At 40.1% G+C, this 19,347-nt stretch overlaps 1 protein-coding gene across 15 annotated transcripts in view; it reads left to right on the top strand.

The window, feature by feature from the left end:
- The window catches only part of mark3a (MAP/microtubule affinity-regulating kinase 3a), a 75,788-nt gene that overhangs the window by 40,163 nt on the left and 16,278 nt on the right, over positions 1-19,347 (top strand). For all 15 annotated transcript variants that reach the window (XR_014772263.1, XM_084741818.1, XM_084741819.1 and 12 more), the window contains exons 10-15: positions 2,294-2,393; positions 8,641-8,753; positions 9,170-9,317; positions 10,611-10,828; positions 12,551-12,654; positions 18,666-18,938. Coding sequence is in view for 14 of the 15 variants with exons in the window: in XM_084741818.1 (XP_084597944.1) it covers positions 2,294-2,393; positions 8,641-8,753; positions 9,170-9,317; positions 10,611-10,828; positions 12,551-12,654; positions 18,666-18,938 (956 nt within the window). In the remaining variant the exon portion in view is untranslated. The remainder of the gene's footprint in view (positions 1-2,293; positions 2,394-8,640; positions 8,754-9,169; positions 9,318-10,610; positions 10,829-12,550; positions 12,655-18,665; positions 18,939-19,347) is intronic.

A 19,347-nucleotide genomic window follows, 5' to 3' on the forward strand; every position in this document is an offset into this window, starting at 1 on the left:
TTTAATTAAAGAGATGCTTTCCATCTTTACTTTTAAAGAGAAGGAGACTGTTTCATTGCATCTCGTTTTCCGTCGAGTCGGACGCAAGTGAATTAAACAAAATGTTGTTGGCTCGACTCTGGGGGTCACATGTGTTGGCCTCAGATGCCTCATGATTGCCCTGGATTATGGCATACGGTCTGGTTATATCAGAGCATCATCAGTGATAATTAGTTTGGCTCTGTCCCTATTAAACCCCTGCAGAGCAATTGATCAGCTGCAAATTAAAAATAAAGGTGCAAACAAATGAGATGCATGTTATGGATGTTACTGAGAAAGGGCAGGATAATAATCTAGGTTGAACAGTGATACGACACGTTATATGTGCAGCTTTCTACTCTGCCCTCTCAGCAGTTTGCATTGCAAGTTTTAAGTTCACTTTAAACACAAAATTGGCAAACACCAAAATGCTAAAATAGATATTCCTGTACGGGTTATTTGGAGGGAAACATGTAGCTGGTATTATAAATGTATTAAGTCTGTTTTATTGCAGTATATTAAGGTTTACAGCATAGCTTTGAAGCTGATATGTGTAGCTTCATGAATTTAACTTCATGTCAAAGCTACAGCAGCTATGGAGAAGACACGTGATTGGTCAGGGTGGGCTGCTTGTGTTTTGTCCTGTAAGGTTCTAATGCTGATGGAGATCTTAGATAGATGAAAACAGTCGAAGAAAGATTCAGTGGTCTGCTCTTTTTCCAGTAAAACACACATTTGGAAAGACAAACCTTCCCCGCCCTTGTAAGCCACAGCTACTGCAAGGAATATAATTAAAACACAATACGGTCTATCACCTATAATACATCCATCAAGTGTTGCGGTGGTGATATGATGCGTTAAAACACATGGTAAACTTTAACCCTTTGTTTAAACTCCTTCTTGTAAAAGTATAAACTCAGCCTTACTTTTAAAGTTGGTTTCATTCTTCTTTGTCCGTTTAGCCAGACAGAAACTGATAATTTGATGGAGTAGCAAGATATTGATGTATAAAAATGTCAAAGATAAGTTTGAGGTCATCGAGATGCTGTCACTGTTACATAGTTGAGCACCAAAGCGCATGAACATGTCTATTTTTCTTTAAAATTTCCACCTTATTACATATCAAATAGGGTTTCTATTGATATTTGATAGGCAGGGGGCAGGCATCATGTTTAGTTTAACATTATTTAATGTAAAGTTAATTACTCTTACGGAGTGAAGTGTTGCTGAACAGGGGCCTCATTTATAAAACTGACTTGAAATCAATTTTCATCTTCAGTATGACTTGTGCAGAAAACTGTGTATAAGTAGTTATTTATAAAACCTTTCTTTGATGTGGAATTGATCTTATCTCTAAGCAAAGTCTAGACTTGATGTAAGTGATTTTTCTTGCTGGTATAGAAGGCGTATTGCAGTTCGAAACGCACATACACCAACCCTGTGGTGAACTTTGCATTAGCTTTATGAACAATGTGACGGGAATTACATGTTCGGGTTTGTTTGTCTACTGAGTAACAAGTGTCACATGATCTCGTCTTCCAAAAAAGTTAGCATTTCTCCTTTGGTCCATGGTTATTCCTGGATAAATGCTCATTTGTGTTGCATTATGTAAGGGAAATCATTTTAAGTCAGGTGCTGTCAATTTTAAGTTAATTTTAGATTTATAGATCACACGCTTAAGTTATAAATGGGCCTCTTGGAATCTGTGTAAGCAAGTTTTTCTTTCTCCTTTATATTCCTTTATGAATCAAACATAAGCACACAACTGAAAAGACTCAGTGCAAGTGCAAATCCAAGGATGTTTTTATTGATGCACGGTGTCAGATCCATGAAAATTGATTTATAATTAAAGATTTAAAATTCACTCTCAGCAGGCAGACGCTGTGCTTTACCAGAAACGTCTGTAAATGCAGAGTGAGGCTCAGTTTCTTGAGATTGTCATAATATCTTAGATTTGATAGTAAGTCGCCTTGATACCAGTACAGGAAAAACCAAATGTTGATCATCACTTCAATCTTCGATATACGATTTGATTGCCAATCGGCACAAGTCTAATATCAAATTTGAGGGGCCCTTATCAAAATTGTTTGTGTTATGTGTTGCGTGTAAAAGCTGATTCTGATTGAAGTGTAATCCAAAAAATATTACAGATAGCAGCTTTAACCAGTTGTCATAATTATTTACAAAGCAAAGGAAAAGCGATTCTTATCAAAAATGTTTGATAGATCCAGAATCAGTTGTGCCAGATTCTAATTGTCTCACTTTGCTTTTGCAGCAAATCATGAAGGATCGATGGATCAATGCAGGATTTGAAGAGGACGAGCTCAAGCCTTACACTGAACCAGAGCTGGACATCACGGACCAGAAGAGAATAGGTAAAAAATAATAATAATAATAATAATGACAAAAAAACACAGACTGACGCTCTGCAAACTGCTGATATGGCTGGTAAAGTCACATAACTGCATTTTCTTCCTTTAGGGGGAAGTTTGCTTGGTCATTTAAGTTTATATGAAGCTTTATGACCATTGGGCCTGTGATACCCTGTTATGTAATCAGAAAAAATGCACAGCCATCAAAACAATCTCCTTTCCATTCTTTACAGTAAAAAAAAATCTGTATGCTTTTTGTCCGACGGTGAGAAAATGTCGTTAAACATTAGCTGTTAAACGTACAGCTCCACAACACAGAGACGGTCTCATTATACCAGCGCTGAAGAGCTTTAAAAGAGAAGATGAAACGTGATGATGAATAAATAAACACGAGCAGCGCTGCTGCATGCGAAGAGAGAGGACGGAGCGAGGAGAGAAGCCTCCCCATCGTGCCCTGAATGAAAGCTGTAAATGAGGGGCAGCTCTTACGTAAGAGCAGCTGAGGTTGGCTGTCGGTGCACATGTGTCGGCGCAAACTCCCAGTCACCCAGAGAGAGCAGACAAAAGGAAGGGGGGAGAGGGATGTCTTAGTCTTGCTGAGGAATCCCTGAATCCTAAATAATGTATGTGAAACTTTACGTAAACTGTCTCCCAAATGGAAAAGACAAAATATTTTAGGAGAGGCGGTGACTCACACTGCAAAATGCTTCAGACAGTCGTGACTTCAGGAGGGATGTGAACAATACCTGGAAAAAACAGCACATGCAGTTTTACACGAGGGTCTCGTAGAGCTGCAAGGATTAGGAGTCAACTATTAAATGAATTGCCTAACTATTTTGATAATTGATTTATTGGTTTAAGTAATTTGTTAACAAAGTCAAATTTCTCTGATTTTAGCTTCTTTAATGTGATTTTTTTCCCTGGTATCTTTACTCCTCCATGACAGTAAACTGAATATGTTCAGGTTGTAGGCAAAACGAGGCATTTGAGGACGTCGTCTTTGGCTTAAAGAAACACTGATGGACATTTTTCACCATTTTCTGAAATTTTATAGACAAAACAACTAATTGAGACAATAATTGACATGAAAATAATGAAAATGAAAATGATCGTTAGTTGCCACCCTGTTCAGGAGGGATATGAACAATACCTGGAAAAACAGCACATGCAGTACGATTTTAAATGTTAGTCTCTGCAACACTTTCAGCACAAATCCGAATCAAATGCCATCAGATCAACATAAAGCTGCAGCACAAGGTTTAATACACATGCATGTTGTTCTGCTTCATAAAGAGCACTGTAATAGATTTATTAATCAGTTCTCATCAGGCCATAAAACCAGTTTATTAGACCAGAAAACACTGTCAGTCAGTCTATTTTAAGCTGTTGGCGAGTTCAGAACTGAAGCAATCAGTTGTTTGACAGAAAATTAATATGCAACTATTCTGTTTATCCACTGTTTAGAGGAAAACTATAATATATTTACTATAATAGATCATAAAATGACCGTGATGTGTCATCAGAGATTAAGGAAACACTCGCTTGTCTGACAACAACGCTAGAGCTGCGGTATCCTCCTTTGAAATTTCAAACACGTGTTTCACGTTAATTAGAGTTTGAATTAATGTGAGTAAGAAACCATTAATAATCTTTTAGAAATAAGAAAATGAAATTGAGTAGTTTGTTAATGTGGTCTGGCAGGCAGTGAGACGGGCAGTCACTTCATTGTGTGTTTCTGGAGAGGTGGGCTTTTGTTTTCAGGATAATGGGTGTAACTTTACATTGACGGATAATTGGCAGTTAAAAACAGCTGATCAGGACCCGTTGACGCTTGTTATTGCCAGTTTATGATGTTGAGTTTCCTAAAAGGTATTCCTTTAACTGATAAATGAAGAAAGCAACGTCACATGTGTCTTAAAGCATGCATACTGTGGTTTATGTCATTACTAAATCTAATCAGAAAAGCTGCACTGAAGACGCACACTTCTGTATCTCATGCTTCAGTATTAAAGCACATTTTAGGAAGAAAAAGCAGAAGTGTTGAGGGGGAGCAGGAGGGTGAAAGTGAGAAAGAAGAGAAGGGGGAGAGAGGGTGTGGAGATAGATGAAAGATGGTTATCACAGATTCTGCCTGGTTACAGAGGCAGAACTCATTTCTCACCTTCCTGCAACTGACGTTCGAGCCGCTTTCACTAGGAGCTCAGTGTTTCCCTGCAGGTCGATCACGAAACAAAGTGTTAATTTCCAGTCTGGGCCAATGTTTTTCTAAAATCATGGCGTGGGTGTTTAGTTTTTTTTTATTAGTTTACTTAAATTTGTCACGTCTGCCAGGCTGGATTACTCCACGGTGGTGTGGAAAGATTTAATTCGACCAAATTAGAAGACGTCAGTCAGTAAAAACCTGCGCAGGAGAGCTGTTAACCCACCGAAAATAATGGCATTAGTACGGCTTTCAGCGGAGAGTTTCAGTGTGACGTGATGATCAGAACGCTGCCGGAGAGGCTTTTCCACCCTGACAGCAAGAAAATTCTGTTGGACAGCATGAATCGCTTTCATTTGTAGGGTTTTTGGTATTTTGAAAATGGTAAACGTGTAATTTTTTTTGCTCAATAGATATCAACACCTTAGGTTGCTGAAAGGAGATACCGGTGATCAATAAATCCTTCCTGTAGTCAAAGTCCTTCCGGTGTGATGCAGATTGCAGCTGATGCCAAAGCATCCTTGAGAAAAGGCAGCAATAAACATGCCCCTCCATTACAAAAATGTGTTTTTCTCATGGTTATGTCCCCCAGAATGTCTGACCATGCCTGCCCTGCTTGTATCTGTGCAAAGCTGTGCAGCTAGATTTGGTATCAATTCCTGTCTAATATACAAACTCCTGAAACCTGAAACCTCCAGCTCAGAGCGGGTCCGACTGAGGTCAAACATGTATGGCTGAATCTCTCCGATGTTTCCTCTTAACGCTTGTGATCGATCTTGATGCAGCAGCAGCAGCAGTGGTGGGCGGGGCCTCTTTTCTCACTTTTTATGTGGGAAATCCAGGTTTAAACAAGATACTAATCAAAGCAGAGCCCCTTAGATCAGAGGTTCTGTAGTTTTTCTCAGCCAAGGACCCTTTATAAGATACCAGGGACCCTCTCATGTATGTCCCCAGGAAGAATTTGACATATATTTGTTTTGACATTTCTACTTAGCTATGTGAAAGAAAAACACAACAGAAATATCGACACAGCCGCTTTTCATCATTAATGGGTGACGGGAGGAACCTTCATGTATATGTTAGGGCTGCACAGTTAATTGCAGTATTATTAGAATTACAATATGGCTAAATGCAATATCCAAATCACAGAACCAGAAACAAATCGCAGTATTTTGGAAAAGGAAAAATGGGAGAAAACGGCATTATAATGAAGTATTGATGTGCTGCAGAGATGCCCTGTTATAGATTTCCAGATTAGAACTTAAATTATTCATTATTTTAAATATACATTACGATTATTGTTTTTAATCATGGAAATTTGAGAATCACTGCTTTACATACTTAAGCACATGTCTGGACAGGAACGTATACATTTTATTTAATTTCTGTGCTGTGTTTTCTGATACGACAGCGTAATAAATAGTGGACATAGCGTTTGTGAAGTAACCCACAGGTTTCTAAAGAGCCGTTTTGAAGCTCTCAGTGCGGTGGCTGTCGCTGCCGCCATCTTTGCAGTTCCTGTCTGAGGTGGCTGAATGAACACCCTCTGTGACTGAACCCACCTGTCACTCAAATATTTTCTTAATATAATTATGACGATAAAGTTGGGCATTTTAGCAGAGAGTCTGTGGGGATTGACTCTGTTTTGGAGCCAGCCTCAAGCCGACATTTAAGGAGCTGCAGTTTTCTGCTTTGTCTTCATTATTTTTTACCGAGGTTGCTGTTTGACTAACACCAATATATCTTTAATAAAGTATCTGCATGGTTGATGTATTGATTGGCCTCTAATTGCATCATTAGAGGTTTGACCTTTATGGATCTCCTTCATATAATACTTGATTTCTTACACTTTTTTTTTTTAAACAGTTTGCAGCTCTTGAGAATGATATAATTATGTATTTATTACATCACCAATATAACAAATCAGTTTTTCTGTCCCTTTTTTGAAGTATTTGTCAGCACACAGCAGTTGTCTGTCTACAGAGCTTCTATCTGCTGTGTACACATCGCAGACTGCTCCAAGGACACGTTTTATATTAGAAGCTAACATTTGCTAAAAATACAGAGATGCTCTGACACACACACACACACTTACTCACACTCTTTGCCATTAACATCCCAGTGAAGCTGCTCTTCCTTTCAGCTCAGATAAGATTTGGGCTGCACAGAAAGTCAGAACTACAAAATAAAAATCAGATTTAATGTATAAAGAGTTGGATCTCCTGGTGAAAACAGACGCTGACCTGCTCCGACAGACTGATTACCGTCAGGAAATCAGAGCACATCAATATGGAGCTTGTGACTCGTCTTCACACCTTTTTGCTCAGAAGCCAGTCCTGCCTCTGAAGATGTAATCTGCTTTGATTAGAAATGTTCTCCAACATGTTTCAGATAGAGGAGAGTTTATTAAAAATTAATAGGCAGTGTAGTGTTGAGATGAAGGGATAAAAGCCTTCATATGATGTGGGGGGAGGGATACACTCACACACAGATGAATGTTTAAAGCAGATCAGGCTGGAGCTGCAGCAGGAAACGCCGCTCTGCTTCACCTGGCATGCTGCTACAAACGTGAGCTGGGCGATGGGGGAGGTATCACGTCATCGTCGTGTCTGACACACGCTCTCCAATCAGCAGCTTTCTGCTTCTGATTGATCAAAACGGGACAGAGCAGGAGAGCAGGAAGGTGCTGATGATCTGATTCTCTCACCTGAATCATTCACACACACACACACACACACACACGATCCTACCTCACCATTCACGTATAATCACTGAGAAGCGTTTGCAAAAGGTCAGACTGAGGATTTTATGAAAAATTAATAATCTGCCATATGCTGTTGTTGAATAGCTCTGCTATATTGTTGTTTTCTTGGTATTTTATTGCTGCATATGGAGCAGAAACTGTAAATGTATTCTGCAAAATATGTGTCACGTTGTTCTGCTTGTGTACTTTGAGTTGCTTGCGAGTCCTTGCTCAGGCTGTTCATTCCCAGAGATCAGCTTTTATGAAGAGTTTAGGTGACGCTGTGAAGTCGTCTTCTAATATGTGGAGAAAGTTAACAGCATTAATTGATCCTTCAATGAGCCATTTCCTCACCAAAACAAGACAGAATTTCAGGGTGATTAAGAGAATTTTATCCCAGAACAGTTCATTCAAAATCTTAGCTGCCTCAGGTAAAGTCTAATACCTGTGCAAATGTAATCTCAAGGCTACAACTGATGATTTATTTCATTATCTGCTAATCTGTTGGGTTTTGTTGACAAATTGTTTGTGTGAAATTGAAAAACAAATGTGAAAAATGCTCATCATCATCACCAAGAGCCCAAGGTGACATTTTTGACCAATCGATAATCCATATCCCAAAGATATTTCATTTAAAATCATAAAAATCAAGAAAGGCAGCAATAGTGATTTGAAACATCTTGATTGCTTTAATCAGGAAGTCCCACTGAGATCGAGATCTCCTAAGAAAGAAAACCATACACAACATCAAAACAAGACAATTAAACAACATACAGTTTCCAAAATTGTCGCCTATTACCGCCCTGACCCGAAACTTAAATAATCACCACTGAAGCATGTTTGTGTGGCTCAGTCACATACTCCTGTCAGACTCATGAATGTGGTCAGAATTAGTTTTTCTGACCGTCTTTTTGAGCTCCTTATCGTGATGGTAAACAGTAAATCCCTGCTGCTCTACACTGATGATACAATAAAGGCATCAGGAGATGCTTTGGACTCATTTTCACTCCCCAGGAATCTGTTTTCTTGCCTCAGTGGCAAGAAATGCTGCTTTTGCCTTTAGAAACCCCTGCAGGTTAAACTAGACTCATGAAACAGTTTTAGGACTAACCTTTTTTTAAGTTTTAGGCAGATTATTGTCATGTTCTTTATATTTCCAACTGTGAACATTTGTCACCAGTTTTTCTGTCTCACATTGGATGAAACCATGAAACCTCTCATTTTGTGTGTATGCATTTTTTTTTTTTTTTTTTACAGTGCTTGTTGTAATATTTTTTTAAATACGTTTTGTGTTTTGTTTTGTGCAGATGTGATGGTGGGGATGGGCTACAACCTGGAAGAGATTCAGGACTCTCTGGCCAAGATGAAGTATGACGAGATCACAGCCACCTATCTGCTGCTGGGCAGGAAGGCCTCCGAGGTACAAACATCAAACTGTTATCAGTGCAGCACGTCACAGTAGATTAACTGATCTTTACTGCCAGGTCACCGGAGACGAGGGGGGATGTCGGGTTGGAGTTAAACACTGACCTGCACGCTGGCTACATGTGGTTGTTAGAGTTGGCTTTTTTATTAAAACGATAAACCTCCACGGATCTTAAACTGGTCGCCCTGCATTGTTCTCTGACTGCAGTTGAGACAGTTTTTTATTGATCTGCACCTTTTCCTCGATAGTGAAATGAGGACTGAATTAAATTTGTGTAAAAGGATAAGAATGGTCTCCACAGTTGCATTCTCATATATAATAAATAATGGTAAGAAAGGCTTGAGAAATGTTTGCACAGACAAATGCCCTGACATGTTTTGACTCAAATCTGCCTGTTTTTTTTCCCTCAGTTGGAGCCCTCCGAGTCGGCCTCCAGCAGCAACTTGTCTCTGGCCAAACCGAGACCCAACAGCGAGCTCAACGGCCAGTCGCCATCCCACCTCAAAGTCCAGAGGAGCGTCTCCTCCAACCACAAACAGAGACGTTACAGCGAACAAGGTGGGCCTTTTGTTATTTTTGTGTTGGCATTTTTTCTCATTGAATGAGCCCACAGCTTGAACTCTGCTGTGCCTTTCCCTCCTAATAAAGGTTGGTTTCTGTCAGTAGCCTGTTGTCAGGCTTATAATAGTAGTTAAATCAAACCAGTCACATGGTGGAGGCACTTTAACCTTTAGCTTATTTGCACAGCTCAGTACTGTCCACTGTGATATAATGCTTTGTCAATAACCTCAGTTTGTAAGGTTTCCTTTCTGTTAGATCTGCACCTTAAATAGCCACACTGAGAGGCTTTAAGCCGTGTCTCTAACACAGCAATTCACAGGCATCGCTCACCGTGCTTTTTAAAGAATACCACTGCATTTTAAGTGACGTCAAATAGCCTCCAGTTCAGTTACAGTTCAACAACAAAATCTGTGCATATTGACACATGTAGGGCTGCAAAAAGTAGCTGTCTATATTAGGAATTAAAATTTTCTGCATTAATGCTTGTTTGGTCCAAGTTTAAATCGCTAGTTTTGTCTGACCAGCAGCCCAGAAACCAAAGATATTCAGTGTAGCATCACAGAAGTCAAAGAAAACCAGCAAATATTCACATTTGAGAAGCTAGAATTATTGAATTTTTGGCATTTTTGCTCAGTTGGTTATCCAAACAGTAAGGATTGTCCACTTGCCCGGGCCAAGTAAAATGCCATGTCAGTCAAGTAAATCTTGCAATTCACTGAAAAAAGAATTATATTATTAAACTATTTTGATAATTGATTAATAATTAAAGTAACTGTTCATGCAAAATGACAAAACATGCTCTTTTAAAAACTGGTATGGACATTTTTCACTATTATGTGGTACTTTATAGATGTTGCAGCTCCGCATTAAACATGTCAATGTTTAATCCAGGGCTCACTTGCCTGACTGGACAAGTAAAAAAAAAAAACCTATGTTGAACTCTGCATATTATTGTGGATTAATATTCTGTTGAATGATTAATCAACTACATGCCTCGGCTCAAGCTACAGGTCTATTTTAGGAGGGTAATAAGGCCTCAAGCTCATTATTTTGCATTAAAATGTAGCCAAGAGAGATTTTTTTTCAACTACGAACAAAATCACCCTCTTTTCTTTAAAGATACCTTAATCTGCCGATGATCACGTCTTCAGTCACTTTGAGTCAGTGTCAGAATTGTTCCAAATGTAGGTCGTCTCATTTTAGATAAAAAAACACTTCAGTTTTGCCAGAGGTACAAACAGCATCTCTGAGTCACCCGTCACACATCTGTGTCTGTTTTTCTCTCTGCAGTCGGTCAGAACGTCCCTCCAGGGATGGCTCATCCAAAGAGGAGTCAGACCACCACAGCAGAGAACAGCGCCAAGGAAGAGAGTGGAGTCCAGCTCCGTAAACCCAGCACCCCGGGAAGCCGCGGGGCTCCGCCCTCCAGCCCTCTGCTGGGCAACGCCAACAACCCCAACAAGGCTGACATCCCTGACCGCAGGAAAGGCGCCACCACTGGCCCGAGCGTGAGTTATTTTATCAGTTACACACAACAAAAAAAAAAAAACCAAATACTAATTTATCTGTAGCATCCTGTTGTTTATCAGGAGAATAGTCAAACCTGAATTCTTTCCAGCAGAGCTGAAATAAATCTGCCAAAAACATTATCTTACTAACAACAACAGCAAGGATCAGTTATGTCTTCCAGTAAATTATTTCAGACACCTCTCTGTTAAGAGCTTCCTCAAACGTGAACATCAACCCACGTCAAATATATTATTCCAAAAACTTTCAAACTGCAAACTGTACCTGAATCAGAACTGTCCAAGTTAACTCTGAGTCACAAGATTTTACCAAATATTTAACTTGATGTTTTTTCTTTAATACTTGAACTGCAATCATGAGAAACACATTATTATTATATATTATCTCATATTTTATCTGTAAAACTTAATGTGGAATTATCAGATCTCCACACAGTCAGAGAAATAACTTTAAAGATTAATAAGGACAGATTTTTTAAGCAGTCTTTTGTGTTGCAGCCTGTAAGCTCCACTGATAACCCCGCCTATATTTAAGACTCTTGTCTGGACTGGAAACACAACACAGATCTAGAGTTTAAGTACACATAGGTGCGGCTTTCAAGTGTACTACGCTGGAAGCTTTAGTGTGTAAAAGTCAGGGGCGGATTTAATCATTCTGGGGCCTAAAGCAAACACAGACATGGGAACCTCCATATCCCCAATTCTCCACCTTTTTTAAATCTAGTAAATCATAAAAATAAACAGTCTCGCAGCCTCAGGAAAGAAGCTGTCCTGATGTCTGTTGGTGCGACAGCGGATACTTCTGTATCTCCTGCCAGACGGCAGCAGGGTGAACAGGCTGTGGCTCGGGTGGGTGCTGTCTTTTAGTATCCTCCCACTTCCTTCCTTTTTTTTCAGCATCGCTGGCGTTGCTTCACTTCATTTTTCAACAGTCTATACACTATGCCAAGCTGTTTGTTTACACGAGCTGGCAGTTGTCTTCCTGAATCATTTCCACAGATGCGCAGTGGGATTATGGAATAGTCCAAGTTAGTGGGAAGACCCTGAGACACTCATGAATTAAGCATTCTGATCCCGTTTTTAGCGTATGAATTTCAGAAAGACACTTTCTTAACCATAAGTTTGAGGCATTTTATGGAACTGAAGGCAATTGCTGACCATTGCCTAATGGTAAGAGAAGATAAAAGAATAACAACAATACGGCGTCAAATTTAGAAATATAAAATATCTCTCCTGGTAAAGGTTTACAGTCTGCCATGCTGTCATCATGTGTGCCTCTAAGTGCAGTGATGTAGCAAAAAAACTTGAGACAACAAAATGAGACTGAATCCTCAACTGATGATTTGAATCATTGATGTCTTGACGGCAGCCCCAGAGATTTTGGTTGACACGGTCTAACTGCAAACCCTTTGTAGTCATCTTTGAACCCGTCTTATTTTTGTCTGGGTTATGATCCAGTTTAGTTTTATAATGAATATGTCATTAATTCCCTGATTTTTGTGCGTATTTTTAGTCCCAGTGATGTTATGTTAATTTCTGTTTTGTCCCATTTATATGTGAAGACTAGCATCTGCAATAGCAGAACCTAATGTGCATCCTAGAGACAAAATGTTGATATGTTTTCTATTAAATCCATCCTTTTAAACAGACTAAAACAAGTTGTATTAATATCATATGACATCTGATTTTCTTCCTGCTCTCCAGAATAACACTGCGTCGGCAGGAATGACCAGGAGGAACACGTATGTCTGCAGTGACAGAAACAACACAGACCGCCTCTCCGTCATTCCCAACGGGAAGGAGAACAGGTGAGAGAGGATGTTTGTTGTCTTTGACCTGGTTTCATCACGAAAAAAAACAAAAAACAAAATCTGCGTCAGCACAGAGAGAACAATCTGGGTTTGAGCCGGTGACTCTAAAGTACAGTTGATGCACAAAGTTGAATCATTACTTCTTGGCTCAGGAGCAGTTTTTAATCAGATTATTGAGCCTGTGCATTTTTGTGGAACCTGTTTTGGAAGCCAGCATGTTTATTATTTTTTATTCCACCACCAGTCAGTGCTTTCCTTTGCCAGTATTGTGGCCTAAATGCTGCTTTAGAGCTTTTTCTACCCAACAAGAATGGAAAAACTCCTCATTATAAACGTGAATGTGGTCGAATTTAAAACTAGTAAACATGGATATTTACAAAAATATCAGTGTCAGCCATCCAAATTCATACTGGTTGAACTCTAATAGCAACGATTCAACATTTGAGGTCAGATTCTCTCCTTTGTTGTTGAAAGAAAGTCCAGACAGGATCCCAAGAAAAGATTTCCTTTGTTTCATTCCCTTATTTTCTTTCTTTATACTCCGTCTTTCTTTCTTGTATTTACTTTCCCTTTTTCTCATCATCTTATTTTTCATTTCTGCCTGTGTGTTTGTGGTTCTGTGGGGGGGGGTGTTTTTTCATTGTGGCATGACCAGCATGACTGAGATGGCTTGTGCCACTAGCCCCTCCTCCGCCTTTGCGGCCGCTGCGTTCGGTGCCTCGTCCAGTTCCGTGCGGCTGAGGTATCAAACCGTCGGCCCTTTGTACGTTTGCCAGGCAGGCTGGGCCACGCTGCCCCACTCCTACTACGCTCTGGACTACTGCTCGCCCAAGTAAGACGGCAGGGCCTCCAAACCCCCCCGTCTGTCTCCTCTCATGTCTCAGCCTCTGTTTGGCCCCTCGCTAACCCACACATCCAGCCAGCTTCACACTCTGTAACCCCACGACTAAACCATGGGCACCATTTCCTGCAGAGAACTTAAGGAAAGTGTGCGTCCAACTTGTTTTTGGTTGTCAGTGTCTGAAATTTGTGCTCCTCAGCGACAAGCAGGTAAAAGTAAAGCATTCTCTCAGATTGATTAGGGATGATCTGACTTTTCCCAAACTTAATATTGTCATCAGAGCTGCAACAATCAATTGATATGTTGAGAAAAAGAAAATAAGCTAAAAGTAACTATTTTGATAATCATTTCAGTTGTTTTTCAAGCAAATATGTCAAACACATGCTGGTTAAATTTTCTTAAATTTAAGATTTGCTGATTTTCTTTGTCATTTAGGACAGGAAATGTGTTTTGGACTGTTGGTTGGACAAAAGAAGACATTTTAGGATGTCCCCTTTGGGCTCTGGGAAATAATATGTAATATATTGACAATTTTCCTTAGTTTCAACCCTAACTGTCGTACTTGTGGAGTGAAGAACGCTCTTCATGGTGTAGGATTACTTGTGCTGTGTACAGACTTTACAAACAGCTTTGAGCTGCTATAATAAACTATGATCAGAGCCAGTGCTGCACTCATTATCCTCTGTAGCAGGTTAAAAAAAAGAGACTTCATTGGGCTTCATTTCATGCTTCTGCAGCTATTCAACACACCATTTGACCCACGCATGACTCATTCTATTCCCCTAAAAACAAAAACTAACCCGCTAAACAACATAACCTTGAGAGTTCTTTTTAAAACTAGTTGGTAAAAGTTTGTTGTTCTCGAGATGCAATGTTAGTGCTCGTTTTGAACCGTTCTCCTGTACTGAACTGGTTAAACACACCTCTAGTCCATGCAGTATTTCAAAGCAACTTCCCAACAAACCTGTGGAAGATGTCTAAATTAAATTTTAGGGGAAAAAAAGTAGTTTATCTTTGGTAATATTAGCTAGTCGGCACAATCCCAGAACCCATTGGCTATCATCTGACAATGATCTAACCTCTGTTTTTGAAGCCTCCGGTGTAGCAAAGATATCCAGCTTTTGTTTAACAGTCCAGTTAGCAACTTGAGATGCGAGAATGGAGTTGGGGTTGAGACGATGTCTACAACCGGATTGTATCTGCACGAGTGCAAAAAAAATCATAAAAAGCCAAGTCATCATTAGACGATAGCTAACGGGTACCCAGATTCCATTTCAGCTGATACTTTCTGCCTCTTTTGATCTCCACACAAACTGTTTACATGCAACTAAAACCCACTCAAACATGAGTGGTCTTTGCTACTAAACCAGAAAGCTTCCAGTAACAAAATCGTGTACTGATATGCAGATGTGAGATCAGTGTCAGCACTTCAAAGTCAGGTTCACAGTGAATCTTTTGTAACATTATTATTTACAGTAAATAATTGCAGCAAAATAGAAATACTGTCAGTAAAGTGGATCTGTGACATCTGGCCAATTCCTGATCCACTTAATGAAGTCGCTGATGCCAACAGATTGAAACTGTGTGTCACTGGAAATTATTAATAAACATTTAATCAAAATATGTCACATTTCCTGTTTTCCATGCTGTTTTGTGTACAGTATCAGTTAAACTGAAGAAAAAAACAAAGGCAGGATCATAATTAAAAGCCTGGATTATGACATTGGAGTAAGGCTGTGGTCAGACCAGCTCGAAACTGTGTTGAGTCTTGAAAATGAGCAAAAAACGGCAACTAGGTTAAACTTCTGTTGGAACAGCATGCAGCATCATCCATGAAGGTGCTGCATTGACCAGTCAACTGCATGCAGCGCACATTCCTGTTAGATCATCCTGTGAATGCTGTAGCTCTAGTTCTCACCATGAGATTGTTTTGACAACATTCGAGAGTTTTAAAATCCTGCCTGTGAGTATTAGACACCATTAGGCAGTGTTTTGGCATCTGTTGAGCCTTTAAACCATTTTTTGTTAATGCTGACTTTACATCTTCAGACATACAGCAAACACAAGTAACCTTTGATGTTCTTATAGTCACAGAGTCGGTCAACAGAATAATTTTCCTAATTTAAAACAACCATGGACTGTATGAAATATCAGTTATTCAGATTTTACCCTTATCTCTGTAGCAGATCAAGTTAAGCAGTTTATCCACAAAAAGAACAAATTTTACCTGCACTTGGAACCTGGTGGTGTTTATTTCAGACGCTGATAAAAGTGGAGGCACACATCAAGAAAAATATGTATCCTCACACTGAAATCAAGCTGCCACGCTTTGATGAACGAGGTCTTCAACTCTGTGTGTGATAATATTTTTCCATGTTTGCATCATCCCTCTGCCAGCCATGAGCTGGAGGCTCTGCTGCAGACATTTTGCAATAACAAACTCTCACAGCTCTGCTCCTGATCTCTCCTCCATCCTCTGCTGTGAACTTTGACCCCCGATCTTCTCCGTCTGGATCCCTCACCTGTCGGCGTCCGACACGACAGCCGAGCTCCACCGCTCACCGGCTCTCCTGTTGTCCCAGCACCCCCAGACCATCGTCTGTTTCTGTTTAACTGATCGGGGACACAACTCACTCCTCTCATTGTGCACGTTAGGAGGCTTGATGTTCAGGGTGGGAAATTAACATCGGCTGAATGCTCGAACACTTAAGTTACAGATGCTAAATTTTTCTTTTCTTTTCTAAAATTATCTTTGGCTGGTGAATTTGAGCAGAAACCCCCGACTCTGACATTTTATCCAAGTAAAAAATGTTTCAACAGCCAAAGAACCGGCTCTTGGCCAGGTAAACTGGTTAAAAGCGGCACCAGCTTTGTTGGTCCAGTGCAGTGTTTCTCAATCCTGGTCTTCAGGGACCACTGCCCTGCATGTTTTAGATGTTTCAGTGCTCCAACACACCTGATTCAAATGATCAGCTCATCATCAAGCCTCTGCAGAAGCCTGATGCTGACCTGATCATTTGAATCAGATGTATTGGAGTAGGGCAACATCTGAAGCATGCAGGACAGTGGTCCTTGAGGACCAGGATTGAGAGACGCTGGTCTAGAGCCACTTACGTTAGGGGCTAGGGGCGGGGTTATTTTGACCAACAAGATATCTGTGAAGATTCCCAGTCATCCAGGTCATGGTGTTTTCTGTATGAGGGCAACTGGACCTGCTTTAAGTTCTTGAAGATCATCCAAAATGCTTCATCAGTACTGAGAACTTGGTCAGAACTGAACACTGCTTTTGAGAGGTGAAACATCTTCAAGAACTTCAAGCAACTCCAGCTGCCTTCGTACAGCTCCTAGAGGATGACCAACAAAGTTAAGTCTTGGCTAATCCAAAGATGAACTAAAAACAGAGCTTGAACAGTTGAGAAAACTTTGTCCTTTTGTATGAAGGAGCCAGAGTCTTTGTTTGTCCCCCTGTTATAGTTAGTGGCCCTCCAAAGTCCCTGGTCTGGGGCAGAGTTTTCAGTGCCTTTAATGTTTATTGATATTCAAAACATTTATTTGTAGTTTTTCTTCCTGACTAATGTAAAAAGATCAAGACAAAGAGAGAGCATGTGTGTTAGAGGGAAAAAAAATTAATCTTCTAATTGTCACAATCCAGTTAAGCACTAAACCTGGAATAAATACCAGAGGTCTGGGCTGAAGTTTGACTCGAGTCACAAAACCTGATGACTTCAGACTCGCCAGCGACTCATGACTTGACTTGACTTGAACCTTTTGATCTGAAAATACTCAATACCTTTTCCCAAGGCCAAAGTTTAAAACACCTGTTTTTTAATGCACTTTATTTATTAATATGTGGTCTGTTACAGTAGTTATTTCTCAAAAAAGGAAACAGAGGTTTCAGATAACTTAATAGTTACTGTATAACTCTACCATACCATAATCCCAACAACCCTGCAAAAATTGTGTTATTTAAATCAACTAACTGCAACAAGACAGGGCAGAAACATACAAAACTGATTCTGTTGTGGTGCTAGTTAATAACTTTTTATGCTCAGGAGCAACTTTTCACCGGTTTGATTCCAGATAGCAACCTCTGTTACATATCACTCCCCTCTGTCTGCCTCCTCACTGTACCCAAAAACAGTGTTATATGCTATGAAAGTACATTATCAGCACTACTTGTCCTCATGATTTAATTTCAGTCACACTTGTTTTAACAAATACACATTTTAAAAAGTATTAATGATTCGTGGAAATGTAATATATTACTCTTTGTTGAAGTGGCATTACATTTGGTGAAGACCACATTATGACTTTAGTACAAAGACTAACTTACTTGTGACTTGCAAGTGCAGTGATTTGGTCCAACCTCTGATAGATCCAACAGACGTTCAGACTTTTTTTCGATCTCATTTTCTGCCTCTACTGTGTCAGAGATTTTTAGTTCCTGGTTCAGTTCCTAAATTTAGTTTCTGTGGCTCTATGCTTGATGAAACAGTTTGGTCAAAAAGAAGCATAATCAGGCAAAAAGTCAAAAGAGTGAAGCTTATTAGTAAAATGTTATATTGCAAATTCAAATAATTTTTTGAGCCTTCTACATTTCTGCCATTAACCAAACTTGTGTGTAACGGACTGATCTGAAAACTTCTGAAAACACTAAACTGGCTGTTTAATGTCTGAATACACAGCTAATCAGATTGGATCATGATCGTTTTTATTTATTGATTTAATTTCCTACCCTGTTGACATCTAACATGCAAGAGTCATTTAATTAAAACCCATGGCAACATTAGAAATCCATGTAGGAATAACAAACCGTCAGCCATTTTAAAGATAAGGAGGGAAATGCGTCGCTGTAACAGGAGTTTTTCCATTGCAGTCGTATTTTTGTGTGCCAGACTGAACAACAGCAGCGACACTGTGAACACTGAGCGAGTCTGGTCTGATTATTTTGGAGAGAAACCTCTGAATCTGATTATGAAATATGCAAAATTAGCTTGTTCCATCACCTACTTGGACATATTTATAAATAAAAGACAAAATATCTTCAGGTTCAGGTACAGAGAAGAACACGTCTGCAGTGGAAAAACTGTCAACCTGTCTGTGTCGGGGCTTTAAATTTTGATTGAATCTTGACTGTTTCCACTCCCATCTTCTTCCTGCACCTCAGCAGTGTCGCCGTGTCGCCCGGCACCCAGAGGAACCCGGTGGCGTCGATCCACAGCATCGCCAATGCCACCACACCCGACCGACTGCGCTTCCCGCGAGGCACCGCCAGCCGCAGCACCTTCCACGGGGGCCAGCTGAGGGACCGCCGCACGGCCACGTACAACGGGCCCCCGGCCTCGCCGACCCTCTCCCACGATGCCACCCCTCTGTCCCAGACCCGCAGCCGTGGAACCAGCAACCTCTTCTCCAAACTCACCTCCAAACTCACCCGCAGGTAGGAGAGGAAACACCTCACGTCAGACTTAGACATCGAAGGCTGGGGTTTAGTTCTCTTTCTGTTCAGTCAATTTAAAGCCTAAATTAATTCTAAAACAATTTACGTGGAGGTTTTCACTACTTTTGTGAGACTGAATTAGAAAGTAGACGTACTCCAGCCCGGCTCTGTACGGTATAATCTCCTGTGACTCGAATTAGAAGCCAATCAACACAGTGCCTTGTAGATTTAGGATGATAAATTACATGCTGGGGGGAACACTTCACTGTCCTGTACGATGTGATTTATTCTTAAGTCTAAATTGTTTATCTGTCGCTGTCTGGATGCCTGCCACAGAGAGTTGAAACCGCTCTGAGCGAGCAACAATTTGACCTCTTTTAATGAAAATTTGTGATTATTATTAATGGTT

The sequence above is a fragment of the Lutjanus erythropterus genome, chromosome 18 (genome assembly GCF_056507025.1).
Source record: "Lutjanus erythropterus isolate fLutEry1 chromosome 18, fLutEry1.hap2, whole genome shotgun sequence".
NCBI classification, from domain to species: Eukaryota; Metazoa; Chordata; class Actinopteri; order Lutjaniformes; family Lutjanidae; genus Lutjanus; species Lutjanus erythropterus.